This window comes from Strix aluco, chromosome 17 (assembly GCF_031877795.1).
Source record: "Strix aluco isolate bStrAlu1 chromosome 17, bStrAlu1.hap1, whole genome shotgun sequence".
Taxonomy (NCBI): Eukaryota; Metazoa; Chordata; class Aves; order Strigiformes; family Strigidae; genus Strix; species Strix aluco.
Genome location: NC_133947.1, coordinates 1,043,188 through 1,058,390, shown reverse-complemented (window position 1 = coordinate 1,058,390; position 15,203 = coordinate 1,043,188). Strand labels below are relative to the sequence as shown.

At 49.4% G+C, this 15,203-nt stretch overlaps 1 protein-coding gene across 5 annotated transcripts; it reads left to right on the top strand.

Moving 5' to 3' along the window:
- Nucleotides 1-1,454: 1,454 nt before the first annotated feature.
- KIF3B (kinesin family member 3B) lies at nt 1,455-14,245 on the top strand. 5 transcript variants are annotated; one of them, XM_074842805.1, is made up of 9 exons: nt 1,455-1,514; nt 5,674-7,112; nt 7,713-7,814; nt 8,448-8,570; nt 8,682-8,800; nt 9,031-9,144; nt 9,833-9,938; nt 10,145-10,323; nt 10,593-14,245. In XM_074842805.1, the coding sequence occupies exons 2-9, from the start codon at nt 5,730-5,732 to the stop codon at nt 10,684-10,686; spliced, it is 2,220 nt and encodes a 739-aa protein (XP_074698906.1). In that variant the 5' UTR covers nt 1,455-1,514; nt 5,674-5,729; the 3' UTR covers nt 10,687-14,245. The 5 variants fall into 5 exon arrangements, with proteins under 5 accessions (XP_074698906.1, XP_074698910.1, XP_074698908.1 ...); XM_074842807.1 differs by lacking the exon at nt 1,455-1,514 and adding an exon at nt 1,774-2,821; XM_074842806.1 differs by lacking the exon at nt 1,455-1,514 and adding an exon at nt 2,832-4,497.
- The last annotated feature ends 958 nt before the right edge of the window (nt 14,246-15,203 follow it).

Here is a 15,203-nt window from a genome sequence, read left to right as displayed (position 1 = left end):
CTTTTTAAGTGCAAAGTATTATCAGGAATGTCACAGTCCCTGAAAAGGGAGTGCAAGGTAAAACTCAGCTCTGGGTTTTATCGAGAACCGCTGCTGCCTTACTAGAGCCATGTCACCTCAGTGCCTCGGTTTCCATTCCCCTGCCAAAAGACATTTCATACCTGCTTTGGTGTCCTGAGGCACCTGGGTCTCTTCAGCGGTGCTCGAGAAGTGCAGCGGGGGCATGTTTTAATGCAGCAGCTGCTTCCTCAGCCTCTTTGAACTGGGGAGAAGGTGTTTGCAGGGACACAGGCGGGAGATTGTTCGTAGCCAGTCAAGAGTTGGAGATTTAGGGCTTGTAGCTTTGTAGCTGTTGATGTTGGGTGGAGGTCCGTGCTAGAAATGAAACTGGTTTTGAGCTAAGACTTTTAAAGTAGCCGTAGTGGGGTTGGTGTGCGTTGTACCTAGCTCTGTGGTAATGGTTTCCTCTTGTTTTGTACTTTGCAAAATGACCCCTCTGACAGCAGAACCCTTGTCAGGGGGTGGCAGTTCCCAGGGGAAGATAACTCTGGGAAGTGCTTGCTGATGGTGAAACAGCCCAAAAACCCTTCGTTTGACCCAGTGCAGTTTAGTGTTGGGAACACTGATAATCCCGATGGGGTGAGACTCAGCTTGACCAATGCCTTTTGGTACTCCTGTGACTCGTTTGTCCAAAGACCAAGTACAGAATTTACTGGTTTTTAAAAATGCCGCTGAGGTGGGTCTGTGGGACCAGGGCTGCCTGCCGTGCTCCCTGCGGTCTCAGAGCGTTTATGGGGGTTTAACTCTAAATGTCTTGATTTTTGGTGGGTTTTCTCCTTGGAAATGTTCCTGAGCTTTCAAGGAGTTTGAAGGCTCAAGGGAGTGAGCTAAAGAGGGCTAAAATCGGAAGGTACCGCAAGTGTCAGGGCGGCAAAGGCTCCTCTCTTGTTTCCTCGGTGCTGGCTTCCAGAAATCACGGGATTTGGTGGTTTCTGGGGCCCGGCCCCCGCACGCTGCTCCGCGGTTTGCCCAGCGTGGGGATCCTGGCTGATGCCCTCAGGGCTGCCTCGTTATGGGAGGACAGTGTATTAAGAGATATTTTTTTTTTTCTAAAAAAATGGTATTTTTTGTAATAATAAAAACCTGATTTTGTATTCACTCATTGCACCGCCCTTCCTTCCTCCGCCTTGCCCGGTGGAGCGGGTGAGGCCGAGCAGCCCCGCGGCGCTCCCCGGCCCTTCCCACGCTCCTGCTGGGGCGAAAAACGGCGCTTTTGGGGGTTTGGGGAGAGCGAGGTTCACCCGGGCGGGCCGGGGGGCGGCGGCCCCTTTGTCCCGGCTCCATCCGGGCCCCGCCGGGGGGGCGGCGGCGGCGGCGCCGGTCGCTGCGGAAATGGCGGCGTGGGGGCGGGCGCGCGCGTTGCCAAGGAAGTGCGTCACGGGGGGGCGGGGCCGCGCCGCCGCTTCCGGGGCCGCGGGAGGAGGCGGCCGCGCGGCTCCATGGTGACGGCGCAGGTGAGTCCGGCCCGGCCCGTGCTGGGCCCCGCTGCGGCCCCGCCACCCGGGGCTCGCCCTGAGGAGCCGCCCCAGGCCGGGGCGCTCACCCCAGGGTGGACCCGCCGGTCCCCGCCGCCCCCCCGGTGTGTGACAGCTCCGGGGACCCGCTACCCCTCAGGCAGCCCACGCGTGGGCCGCGGCCTCGCCCGCTGGGTGTCGGGCGCTGCCAGGCTGCCGGGGGCGAGGCCGCGGGCGGGTGGCCCCGTTTGGGCGGGTGTCGATCCCCCCCACCCCACCCTGTCCCTGCTCGCCCCATGGACATGGCCCGTTGTCCCTGTCCCTCGAGCTGGGGGTCCCCGGGCCGCCTTTGCTGCTGGGCCCCGTGTCGCAGCTGCGAGGGCGGTGGGTGACGCGTGGGTGAACCCCGTCACCAGAAACCAACGCGGGGTCCCCGGCTGGAGCGGGGGGGCCATTCCCCGCCGCCTCCCCGCGGGAGGGGGACGGACACCCGTGGGGCGCCGCGCTGAAGCGGAGGGAGGTGGCCACGGGCAGTCAGTGAAATCGGGGCGCGCAGCTGAGGTGGCCCCGGGGATGTCCTGATGGGCCGTGGTGCCTTGGGCGGGGAGGTGAGGGGAGAACGACGAGAGGGCGGGTTGGCTGAGGAATGAGCAAGAGACAAGAGATCAAGCCAAGACGTTACGAACCCACAAATATTTGGAAGATTTAAACTGCGAGAAAGCGATGGCATTTTTTTTAAGCGGTACCTGGGGATGTGCGGAGGGAAGGATTTGGGCAGTGTACCAAGAAAACCTTCCTGAGATCTTTAAACTTAAGCCAGGAAGCAGAGAGGCCTCAGGCCTTCAGCTGGCCAGTGGGGTAGGTGAGAGGTGGCCGGGGTGTTCCCTGGGCACGGCCGGCTGCACCGTCAGGTCCCCGCGCCTGGACGTTTCCGAGGAGCAGTGCTCACTTTAGCTTATACTGAGGTTGTGGCATCGCTTGTTTTTTCAGGTACAACCTTGTGTTGCCCAAAATAAACAAAAATGCTCGGATTTCTGCCCGCCCTCCCCTCTTGGTTCATCTGGAGCACACTTTCAAGTGCGTTTGTCTCAACCTTGGCCTTGACTCTTAGGGGCCTGGCCCAGGTCGCCTTAGGCTGAACTAATGGCATGACCGAGCCCCCCCCCCGAGCGGTGGCACAGTGGCCTTCCCAGCTCTTCTGGCCATCCCTGTCCGGCCGCTCCGGGCAGCTCAGCCGTTGCCGTGGGGTTTCTGGGGAATGCGAATGCTGCCAACTAATTGGTTTTATTTTTCAGTTACACACTGGGGTAAGTCTGAGAAGAAACGTCATTTTTTATGCTTTCAGTAAACTTCACAGCAGTAGCTAAAATAATTGGAGATGATTCGTGATAGGTTGTTATGAAAATAGCCCAAATCAGGGGTAACAGAAGTTATTTGTGACTATAAAAAGAGACTTGTAAGTGAAATGGGGAAAGGTGTGAAAAGATTATCAAGCTCAAGTTGATGAGATATACCCAGAGGAACAGCAAATATGCAATATAAGTTTTGTTCAGTGTGTACCTCTGCCAAAGCTGCCGCAGAGGGGACACGCTGGGTATTTCACTTCTAACTTCCCAGTGAGCGTGTGGATGGCAATGTATACTCTTGTAAAAAAAAAAAAAAATCTATGTGAAGATTAACTTAATTCTGATCATTTACTGTTAGTCACAGTCACTTACAAAAGTGGTCCTGCTCATCAAAATAGTATTTTGGATATTAATTATATAAAATCAAGGCTTTGCTTTTCAGACTTCATGCCTCATTTAAGTATTTGCCAATGTCAACGTTCACGGTTAATGCAGATAAATGAAGCAGTGGTTGTTACGTGAGCTTGTCCAAAAAAAGAGTTGGCTTTTGTGAACTTGAACTATAGGAATAGCTGTGGTGGATATGGAAGGAGAACCGTGTATTTGTATATATAACTACTCATGATGAGTAGAGGGAGAGTTGCTTTTTGTGATTCTGCAAGACTTGTCCCCATTTCACATATTCTTTCTCTGTTGGTATTTGGAATACATGTTCCTTGTGGGTCAGACAGTAAGGTCGTCTTTACCTCCTAACTGACAACTCCAAATAAACGTTTTTATTCAGCAGCAATCCAGAATTCCTGTAGCAGTTTGGATTCACAGTGCAGGCTGTAAGAGCTGCTTCTGGGTGATGGTCCAGTTTGGTCAATTCAAGGCATGTTCCTCATCTTCCTCCTGGTAGCTCCCACACGCTTTAGTGGGAATAGTGAGGAGCAAGGAATTTCCCTTCACAAAACCAAGGAAATTCCAAAGGCCATATTGAGGTTTCCATACAATTCTTAAATATGTTTACTTGTTATTCTTGTGTTATTCTTTTAGTGCGGATTGACAGTCTGGATTTTGGCCTAGAAATGTTGTGCTTCTTTTCTCAGTCCTCTAGCTCTGCTCTTGAAGTTCTCTGTCACCCTATTTGAGAAGCTCTCCCGAGACATCCAATTACTGAGTAAAAAACAATTAGACAAAATCCGTGGGTTGCTGCAGATCCAGCTGGTAGTGGAACAGCGAGAACGTCCTGAAGAGGCCAGACTGAACGTGTGCCAGCACTACCTGGGGCTCCCAGCCTGCATTAGTTTTACATTTAGTTCCAGTTGGCAGAAGGATCTCAGAGCTTTTCCTGAAAGATACTTTGGGGAAAAAAAAGCTTGTTAGAAATCCCACAACACCCCACAAGCTGTGCCGTTTAGATCTTCCGTGGAAGGCTGTCGCTTTAGCAGCAACACAGTCTTTTTGTTCTGTTTTAAATGGCAGCTCATTGTGCTAACGGGGATGCAACAGCGAGTTTCCTCCTCTCTACCCAGTCATGAAGGACTCGGATCTGTGAACTGGGTTTATGCAACGTGAGTTTAGACTGATGCTGAGTCTTGTAAACCTGATTCAGTTGGAGCACCAGAGCAGGAGTGTGGGGTGTGTTTCAGCAGGTTAGTGTGCTTGGGCAGAGCCGGCTTTTATGGGAAATCCTGGTAAAAGTATATTGCCAAAAGAAAAAATAATAGCATAGATCTGTGTGACCAGTTGTGCTTGAAATATCTAAAGCAAGTACAGGTGCTTTCAGTAAAAACAGAAGCGCGAGTTCCAGCTGAGGAGGGTGCTCCTGTCCGTTGGCAGGATCCTTTCGCAGAGGGCAGTCGCGTTACAGAAAGAGGAGGGTGGGCTCGAAGGACTGAGTGCTTTATGATATTGTTATAAGAAGTGATATGGAAGGAGCTTAAACTCACCTTCAGAAGCTTGAGAAGGGCAAATCCTGGCAGGTGCCACTTCACACCCTGATGCCCTGTGGTGGATTACTGCACCTTTATCGCTTTCCCTTCCCCTCCCTGCTGAACGTGGCTGGGGAATGCTGCTCTCTGGTTTAAGTGTGCTGATGATCTTGGGCAAAAAGTACAAATGCAAGATTAACGTGGAGTGGGCAGTTTGGAAGTGGAACAGAAAGACGAGTCGTTTTAGCATAGGTTTTAAACCTTCAGTGGCAGGACGGTCCTGATGACACATCACATGTGAGGGGATTCTAGTATAAATGTCTCAAAAATATGAGAAGTTTTCATCAATGCATAGGAGGTGTAGGAAGAGGCAACTCTGAAAATATTGATAATTTACAATCTCTCTCGAATTTCGGTAGGTGGGTGAAGCTCTTATTCAAAGCACCTGAGAGATTCCCTTTCAAAAGCCTGAGCAATACGGAGAGAACAAGCCTGTGCTGGGTTTTCAAAGTGTGAGATTTAAAACAAAAAGCCTGACTGCAAAGGGAATCAATGGCAAAGTATTATATGATTTTCGTAGTTTAAAAAGCATTATGATTATTTTTAAGGGTCAGGAAAAGGATCTCTGCCAACTGTAAAGATGTGATTTGATGAAGATTTTTTGCAGCACAGCTTGTAGAAATGATACCATTTGATGGACAGGCTTTGGTTAAATAACACTGTCTCAGTTCAGGCCTTTCTAAAGTTTTCATGTTGTACGTTATTTCTATTCTTCAAAATCCCTCTCAACTTAATGCAAAATGCTGCTTGAATAGATGAGCCGAATCTTTGGCTTTGTGAAAAATTGTCACCTGCGGAAAACTTCCTTCAGATATTGCTCCTTTGTTTCCTTTTTAGGTTTCTAGCACGGGATCATCCACCGATCAGATCACGCCAGCCACAGACCTGCTGTCATGTCTAAGTTAAAGAGCTCTGAGTCTGTGAGGGTGGTGGTGCGATGCCGGCCGATGAATAGCAAAGAGAAGACTGCTTCGTATGAAAAAGTTGTTAACGTGGATGTCAAGTTAGGGCAGGTCTCGGTGAAGAATCCGCGGGGAACATCTCATGAACTGCCTAAAACTTTCACCTTCGACGCTGTGTATGACTGGAATTCCAAACAGGTTGAACTCTACGATGAGACCTTCAGACCTCTCGTGGACTCTGTCCTGCAAGGATTTAACGGGACAATCTTTGCGTATGGGCAGACTGGGACAGGGAAAACGTATACGATGGAAGGGGTGCGTGGCGATCCTGAAAAAAGAGGGGTCATCCCCAACTCCTTCGATCACATCTTCACCCACATCTCCAGATCTCAAAATCAGCAATACCTAGTTAGAGCTTCTTATTTGGAAATATACCAGGAAGAAATCAGAGACTTGTTGTCAAAGGATCAGTCCAAGCGGCTGGAGTTAAAGGAGAGACCAGACACTGGTGTCTATGTCAAGGATTTGTCCTCCTTTGTCACGAAAAGCGTCAAAGAGATAGAGCACGTCATGAACGTGGGAAACCAAAATCGCTCCGTGGGTGCCACCAACATGAACGAACACAGCTCTCGGTCTCATGCCATTTTTGTGATCACTATTGAATGCAGCGAGTTAGGACTTGACGGAGAGAATCACATCCGTGTTGGGAAACTCAACCTGGTAGACCTTGCAGGCAGCGAGCGGCAAGCTAAGACTGGAGCGCAGGGGGAAAGGTTAAAGGAGGCTACTAAAATCAATCTCTCTCTTTCAGCTTTGGGCAACGTTATCTCTGCCCTCGTAGATGGCAAAAGCACACATATTCCATACCGGGACTCAAAGCTGACCAGGTTACTTCAAGACTCATTAGGTGGCAATGCCAAAACTGTGATGGTGGCTAATATAGGCCCTGCCTCTTACAACGTAGAGGAGACTCTGACAACGCTGAGATACGCCAATCGTGCCAAAAACATCAAGAACAAGCCACGAGTGAATGAGGATCCTAAGGATGCTCTGCTACGAGAATTCCAGGAGGAGATCGCTCGACTCAAGGCACAGCTGGAAAAACGGTCTATTGGCAAAAGAAAGAGGAGGGAAAGGAGGAGAGATGGTGGGGAAGAGGAGGAGGACACTGAAGAGGGTGAGGATGAAGGAGATGACAAAGACGACTATTGGAGGGAGCAACAAGAAAAGCTGGAGATTGAGAAGAAAGCTATAGTTGAGGATCACAGCTTGGTAGCAGAAGAAAAGATGAGACTGCTGAAAGAGAAGGAGAAGAAAATGGAGGACCTGAGGCGAGAGAAGGAAGCAACGGAAATGCTGAGTGCTAAAATCAAGGTAGAATTCTTCCTTGTCATACTGTTTGAAAGCAACTTATTCAGGCTGTGGGGAGAAAAGAGGGTTTCCCAATTTGGAAGGTTATATCACGGGAAGTTTCCAGGATAGTGATTTGTGTTTAGATTGGAAGATTTTGAAATAAACTATTTCTAGACAGAAGTTGAAATCTCCACCATTAATTACATATTTCAATATTCATGAGTTGTTGCATTGTTCTTATGTGCTGATTTTGTAGGATCTTAAGCAATCAGCACAATAAAATGTGATGATACATCTTTTCACAAGCTGCGGCACAAAAAAGTGCTTCATTCTGTCACAGATCATTAACAAGTTTTTTACAGGAGAGCACATGTCTCGGTTCTTCAGCTCTGCCACACATTACAGCAATGCGTAATTCTAAACATTATTCCCCCAGCTTTATAGGAATTTTAAGAAATAGTAATTCTTGTAGCAGCTGACTTGAAAGAGAAGGTTAAATAAAAATATAAATAAATATTAAAAAAAAAAGAAAAGCTGCCCTGAAGAAGCTGTATCCATATGAGAGAAAGTTACAGTCTGTTCTCACTGAGAGAAACTCCTGACCTTGGTCTTCCCTTTCAGGCAATGGAAAGCAAGCTTCTGGTGGGAGGGAAAAATATTGTGGATCACACAAACGAACAGCAGAAAATCCTGGAGCAGAAGCGACAGGAAATTGCAGAACAGGTACAAGGAAGAACATTTGCTATTTTCTATAAAAAGCCTAGGTGCACAGCTTTTGTAAAACATTGTCTCAGGAGAAACTATAAGAAAATCTGCCCAGGGTTAAAACCATTAATCTCAAAAGAAGGGGGAAGAGCTTGTGTGCCATTTGTCGTTGTAGGAAATACATAAAGAAGGTTTACAATAATTTTCACATTAAAGATTTATGTCCTATCTTGACTGGAGCTGTCTGTAAGTGAAGAAATAATTGGAAGACCTCAGAGAGTGACAGCTCAGCCATTAGCTCAAGGGCAGGATGTTTATGTGTGCTAAAAGTTTATTTTCCGTTGTGCATTTTCTGTTGGTGATTCTGGAAGTGTGATGACTAGTACGAACGGATAAAAAAAAAAAATTAAACGTGACATTTGATTCCTTTTGAGCACTTATTCATGCTATCTGATTTTAGTAGCAAAATAAGGACAAAGAAGAGTTAATGCTTCTGGTATTTCTGAGGCAAGAGATAGGAAGAACTAGAAGCTAAAGCAAAAGCCCTGGAACCCAGGGAAGTAAAAACATTCTGAGTGTTGGTTTCACGTACGTCAGCCTGGAGGTGACGATGTAATCGTGGTCTTTAATATTGTACATCACCTTCTTCAGAAACGTCGGGAGCGAGAGATCCAGCAACAGATGGAAAGTCGGGATGAGGAGACACTAGAGCTGAAGGAGACCTATAGTTCTCTTCAGCAAGAGGTGGACATAAAGACCAAAAAGCTCAAAAAGGTAAAAAGAAAATGATTCCATGTCTAGTGGGTTAGGAATAAAATTGACTTGTGTATGAAAGCAAAGGGAACATTGGCAAGTTATGACTTTGGCTCTTGTGGTCTGCTCCAGTTATTTTCCAAGCTGCAAGCCGTGAAGGCAGAGATCCATGATCTCCAAGAAGAGCACATCAAGGAGCGCCAGGAACTGGAACAGACCCAGAATGAACTTACCAGGGAACTCAAGCTAAAGTGAGTCCCCTCAGTTCACTGCCTGCTGTTAATGTAACAGAGATGGTTTCTTTGGGTGGGGAGTGGAGGGACTGCATTGCACATGCTTGTGGAACGAGATTTAAAGATGAAAGAACTAAAATGTTCCTTCTTTTCCAGGGCTGTATTAAGTCAGTGGGAGAGGAGCAGTGGAGAAAGTCATCTGCTAATTACATTTCTTGTGTATTTCTCATTTTTGCGGTTGCATGCAGGCACCTGATTATTGAAAATTTTATTCCCTTGGAAGAAAAGAATAAGATCATGAACAGATCATTCTTTGATGAAGAGGAAGACCAGTGGAAGCTGCATCCCATAACCCGTCTGGAGTGAGTGTACTTCTAATCTTTTCTTGAGATGGAATTGTAAGTCACGGAAAACCCTCTAGCTGTCAGGAACAAGGAACCCCAAAAGAGGGATTGAATTGGGCATTTCAACTGGCCTTCTAGAGTTTGTAGCTTTTTGCTGCACAATAAAATAATTTAAAAAAAAAGTTATTTCTCTTAGTAGGTTGAATAAAATGGGAATATGCAGTTAGGAGAATTCTTGGAAGATTAGGATTTTTCTTCTTGATGAGCCCAATAATTATAGGTAAATGATACGTAATATAATTAAAATAGCAGTAAATTCCTATCATATTTATTTTTTGTTTTAGATAGTAAAGCCCTCAATAATAATAATATAATGATGATGATGATGATGATGAGAGCTGTGGCCAGATCCTGCCTCTCTACACAGAAAGTTCTCTACAGCAGATTTAGAAAGCTGAGTGCAGCTGCGGTCTGTGTAGTGAAAACGTGTAGGAATCCTCCCCTTTGAGCGGGGAACAGGGGACGTGGGATAACTGTCTTCCCTTGTCTCTGACTGTGGAGAGCTCTTCCTGCAAACGCAGCCGAGGTAGTTTCTGCTCTCTTGAAACATATTTCTGTGTGGAATTTGCAGATGTTTTAGCTCATAAACTCCGAGAGGGGTCTTTGGTTTTGGTTTGTAATAGACTGAGTATCTATTTTTCTCTAGTAACCAGCAGATGATGAAGAGACCGGTCTCTGCTGTAGGATACAAAAGGCCGCTGAGCCAACACGCCAGGGCGTCCATGATGATTCGTCCAGAGGCTCGGTACAGGGTAAGCCCAGAGGCGGTTACAGCCTTCGGGTGTTCACCCCCCTGATCAGGGGAATGTGACTTTCAGAGCATTGATAGTTCTGTGGGATGCACATTTTTACAGTGTCCTGCGTACATTTATAACATAATTCAGAATAAGCTTCTGGAGGGAAAAGAAACAATTCGTATGAAAACATGCAGACTTTGATTCTGCTTTTGCTGTCTCAGGCAGAGAACATCGTGTTACTGGAACTTGACATGCCCAGCCGAACGACGAGAGACTATGAAGGTCCAGCCATTGCTCCCAAAGTTCAGGCGGCTCTAGAAGCAGCTCTGCAGGATGAAGATGAGATACAGGTGGACGCTTCAACCTTCGAGAGCACTTCAAATAAAAAATCAAAACCCAGGTGAGTTGGACTTTCAGGAAGCAGGCAGCCAACAGCAGAGGTGCGAGTACAGCCGCCATCTGTCGGCGCTTCTCGTCAGTGAAGTTAAGGCGAGCTTGGCTGTAAAGCAGAGAGAGAGAGAGAAAGGAACATAGGACAGAAGAAAAAGCTGAGACTAATTAGAGAGTAAAGCCAGTAAAAAAAATTGAGCTTTTGGAAGATTAATTCTGACGAGTAACAGGCGACATTGTTGGGGCTTTTTGTTTATTTTTTCATTTTTACTTCTTCAGGCCTAAAACTGGAAGGAAATCAGGGGGATCCTCTTCAGCAGGCACCCATAGTTCTCAGCTCTACCCACAGTCCCGAGGGCTGGTTCCAAAGTAAAACCAGCAGATCCTCTCCAGGGCGCCAACAGCCTTTGCCTTCTGAGAGCAGAGACAAGTAGAAACCTGCAGAGAGCTCCCGGCCAGCCTCCAGCCCCTCTCCCCTGGAGATGGCCTCTTTGCTCTTTAACTGACTTGTGCCAGTCCAGGTGCACTGAGCCACGGGAAGATACGTGCTTGCAATTCAGCATTTGGCCTCTGTGGGAAACAGATTTTAGTTAGGAAATCAGAAATGCATGAGGTACGTTAAAGTGTATTAGAAGCAATGGGAAGCATGGGGATCACCTCACAGCATCACCGCCTCTCCTTCTGCACTAGCCCTTTTGCTGCACTGGGCTTTTTTTGCTGTTGGGCAATAAGAAGACAGAGTTGAAAGTCATCTCAACAGAACCACCGCTCCAGAGCTCCATAGTGAGAACCAAATGAGGCTAAAAAGCAGAGGATCTGTTCAAACTTGACTAGGTGCATAGTTTTTCCTCTTCCTGCTTGAGAGACCGGCGGCATCATTTGGGGTTAAGAAGCTGGTCTGAACAGGCAGGACGGCAGCGGTCAGCACGCCCTCACCACCCGATAGCTGTGCCTCCCTTTAGAGCGGGAGGACAAAAGAGGGGCCTTGAAAGCAACTTTGCGCTCTCTAGAAAGGAAGCGGTGTAGAAACTGAAGTCCTTTCCTTGTTTACAGGCCTAAGTAAGAGCTCCTCTAAACTGACCTCCTACAGACCTCACCCCCACCACCAGGAACCACCTTCTCAAAGATTTCACCTGCACCCCCACGCCAGCTCCACAGCTTGCTTCCTCCCTCTTGCCTCCACCTTTACCCCTGGCGTTTAGCACCAGTGTCTGTACGAAGCCCTTAAACTGCGGGGTGGTGGATGGCCGTTTTCTCCTGTCTCCCGCTGTTCCCGGGAGCTGCAGCAGCGGCCGGGAGCCGTCTGCCTGGCAGGCTGCCGGGGCTGGCTCTGCTCCCGCTGCCAGCCCCTGGAGCTGCCGGGAGCGCGTTCTTCCGTCCCTTCCTGTGGTGTCTGAGGAGGTTCAGCGTTCCGTACCTCCGTTAGCAGCTTTCCCAGCCCACGCAGAGCCCGCTGGGAGTGGAAGCACATGTAACCGAGGCTGGGTAACGGAATTGGTTATTAATTCCAGGGGTTTTACTTTGAAAACAAGGGAGGAAGAACTCCTGCTTTTTGACGGTCTCTTTGCAAAGCTGCCCTAGGACTAAGGCTCCGGTAACGCCGCGGGCTCCTGTGGCAGGGTAGGGGGAGGTGGAACTGCCACGCTAAGGACAGAGTAAGGTGTCCCTGTCTAGTGTCTCACAGCCCATTCGTAAGTTTTAGTTCACTGTATATCGAGACGTGGGATGTTACTTTTTCTGGTTGCTGTTGGCTGTCATCCTGTGAACGTTTTTACCTATTTCCTCTCCCTCACTGACAACTTCCTCCAGACTGACATGTGTGAGTGTCTGAGGACTTGCCTGGTTTTAGAAATGCTCTGAGGTGTGGACTCTGCCTTGTGAAGTATCCGCTGAGTGACTTCACCCAGGCCCGAGAGCTCCGTCCTCTCCGGCCCCCACGAGCAGGAGGAACCCAACGCCGCGCAGCTCACCTCTGCATCTTGCGGGCACGGTGCCTCGGTGAGCCAGCTGCCCCGCTGGGCCCTGTTAAACGCCAGCTCGGCTGCTTTGATTCATGGAGTGCTTTTCTGGACCACAAGATTAATATATATATACACATACATGCATATATACATATATATGTATTAGTTTTGGTGGAGGAAAGAGGAGTCCGCTTGTAATTGAGAGAGCAGGCATCTGACAACTTCCTTTCAACCTGAACATGGAAACCTGGCATGATCTTCCTTTTTACAAAGCACTGTCTGTGTACAGGGAGCCTTTTAACTGGCTCTTGTTGCATATTCTAATGTCACCTTCTCTTCCCTCTCCTCCCTCTTTCTCTCTAGCACATAATCTGTATTTGGACATTTTAAAAGATGATTGTATGGTGTAAGTGCTCAGAGAACCGAAATGCAACAAGGGGAGGGGGTCTAAAATCTGAAATAGCAACAAAATACATAACCACGTCTATGTACATACCTATGTTACACGTTATGTTTTCTGTGAATAACGCATACACAGACCCCTCTGTGTCTGCACATGCGCACACTCTTCCCTGGTCGCTGCTGTTCCGTAGGGAATTCTCTGTTAAACTCGTGTGCTGGAAACTCCCCCTGTGGCAGGACTGGTACAGTGGAAATCGCCACGCAAACCCCGACTGTTCTCGTTTTAGTGTTGATAAGCTAGCTGGTTAATATGTCAGAAAGGCTCTGCTTTTAATTCTGTAGAAATTCATTAGCAAGGTGAAAGAAATTCAGTAGGGTGGAAAAAGAATAAAACTGCATATTTAGTCATTGTATTTAAATTGGAGCTGTGGTTGGAGATTTGGTTAGTGTATTGACGAGCAATCTCGGATTGTTACAGAAGCTTTTGGAGTCTCATTCCGATGGACTTATCCTCGACCAGATACTCAGTGGCACTGATATTAAGATAAAATACATTGTCTTAAGCTGTACAAAACATACTGAGCTCTGGGTTGAAGTTTTTAAGAAACATTCCTGCCGAGTTTGCCCCTCTCTGGGTGTTATCTGAACCATCTGGGCTTCCTGCAGGTTAACGGCCAAAGACAGGAAATCCAGCCGGCTCCTGGAAGAGGCCCTCGGACAGCGCGCGCCGTCAGAGCTTCTTCATAGGAATGTTTAACATCCTTCTCATCTTTGCTCTGATCTGTATAATGGCATCCTTTTTTTTTAAAAGCTGACGTGGAGCAGAAGTCGGCCCTCGGCTCTGGGAGCAAGCACTGCCTGACACTGAGGCAGAGGAATTAAAGCACTTTCTGAAAATCCTTAACATAGGTCTGGCGCCTTTTTAAAAATATCTGCGTGCTGCTTGAATCTTCTAAAACCCATCCCTCTGTCACAGCATCTCGGGCCACGCTGATGCATTATACAGATCAGACTTGTATTGAGTGTTTTTGTAGGTGGTGTAAGCCTGCCCTCCCTGAACAGAGTGCTCGCCAGGTGCCAGCGAGACACCTGCACGCTGGGATCCGGTTAACACGCGCCAGGCTGTCATCGCTCCCGTGCCACTCCCGGGGGCCTGTTTCTGCTGTGTTAAAAACACAAATTGGAAAAGATAACCTGCAAAAGCCATAATCAGATGCGGAGATGGAACCAAAATGAGAACGCTGGTCCAGTCTGCGCTGCACCACGCAGGGGGGGGTTAAGCTCTCTGTGGTCCAGGCGCTTACTACCTTCTCCAGTCCCCTCTTGGGTTTTGAAGCGAAGTGCCCCAGGCTCTCCCCGCGGGCACTGCGGGAGAACTCGCAGCTCCTCTGGAGACTCACCCATCTCCGCCTTCTCTTAGGTGATCTGTAGACAAAGAACCTGTCAATAGTTCTGTCCATAGTTTTACAGCTTATATTTATTTGTATCATCTCTTTTGTCTAGGAGTGTAAAGTGATCCTAAAATACAACGTGTAATAAAGTCAATAAGATTTATTGCATCTATCAAAACGTGCGGTTTTCATTCTTGATTTCTAAGTAACGGCAGCGTTTAGCGACTTCATGTTTTACAGCACCTTTTGTTATTTTTCTTCCAAAATAAAAGGTCTCTGGGTGAACTAAATTATTATTAAGTGGTAAAATGTAACCAGGAGTAGCACTGCCAGCCGTTGTGTCGAGGGCTGGCACATGGCACCTCCCGGACCTGCCCGCGGTCCCGGCCGGGCCTGCACCCCCCGGTGCTTCTCGCTAGAGGGAAGCAACGAGGGCGGCGGCGGGAAGGACGGCGCGGAAGGACCCGCCGGCAAACGGGGGCGACTGAAATAATTACCACCACCGACCTCCGCCCGCGGCGGTCCGGCTCCTGAAACGCGAGTAGCCGGAGCCCTCAGCCGGGGAGCAGCGAGAGGCCGCGGCAGGGGCCGACATCTTCCCTCCGCGCCGCAGTCGGCGGTGGGGGCCCGGCCGCGAACCCCCCCCCTCGGCTTTCCGGAGCCCGCTCGGCCGAGGCTGAGACCGCCGGTCCCGCCGCCGCCTCCCGGGCCCGGGCGGTGCCGCTGCTCCTGCCGCGGCCCGGGGAAAGGAGCCCGGCGGCCATGAGGCGCGGGCGGGGGCGGCGGGCGGTCCCGGCATGCCGTGCGGCGCGGGCGGCGCGCGCCGGGAGCTGTAGTCCGCCGGCGGGGGCGGGGCCGCGGCGGGGCCGGCGGCGGGAACTACAACTCCCGGCAGCCCTTGCGGTTTGTTTTCCTTCAAACCCGGCCCCGCCCCTTCGGTCGCGGCGCGCGGGGGCCCGTCGTGTCCCGCCGCGGCCACCGTCGCCGAGCCCCGCCCCCTCCCCCCCTGCTCCCGGCCCTTTGACCCCGTTGTTATGTCGGGCCCGAGCCGCCGCCGCCGCTGCCGCCGCCTCCTCCTCCTCTTCCTCCTCCTCCTCCTCCTCCCGTAACGCCCGGAGCCGCCCCCGCTTCGTGCC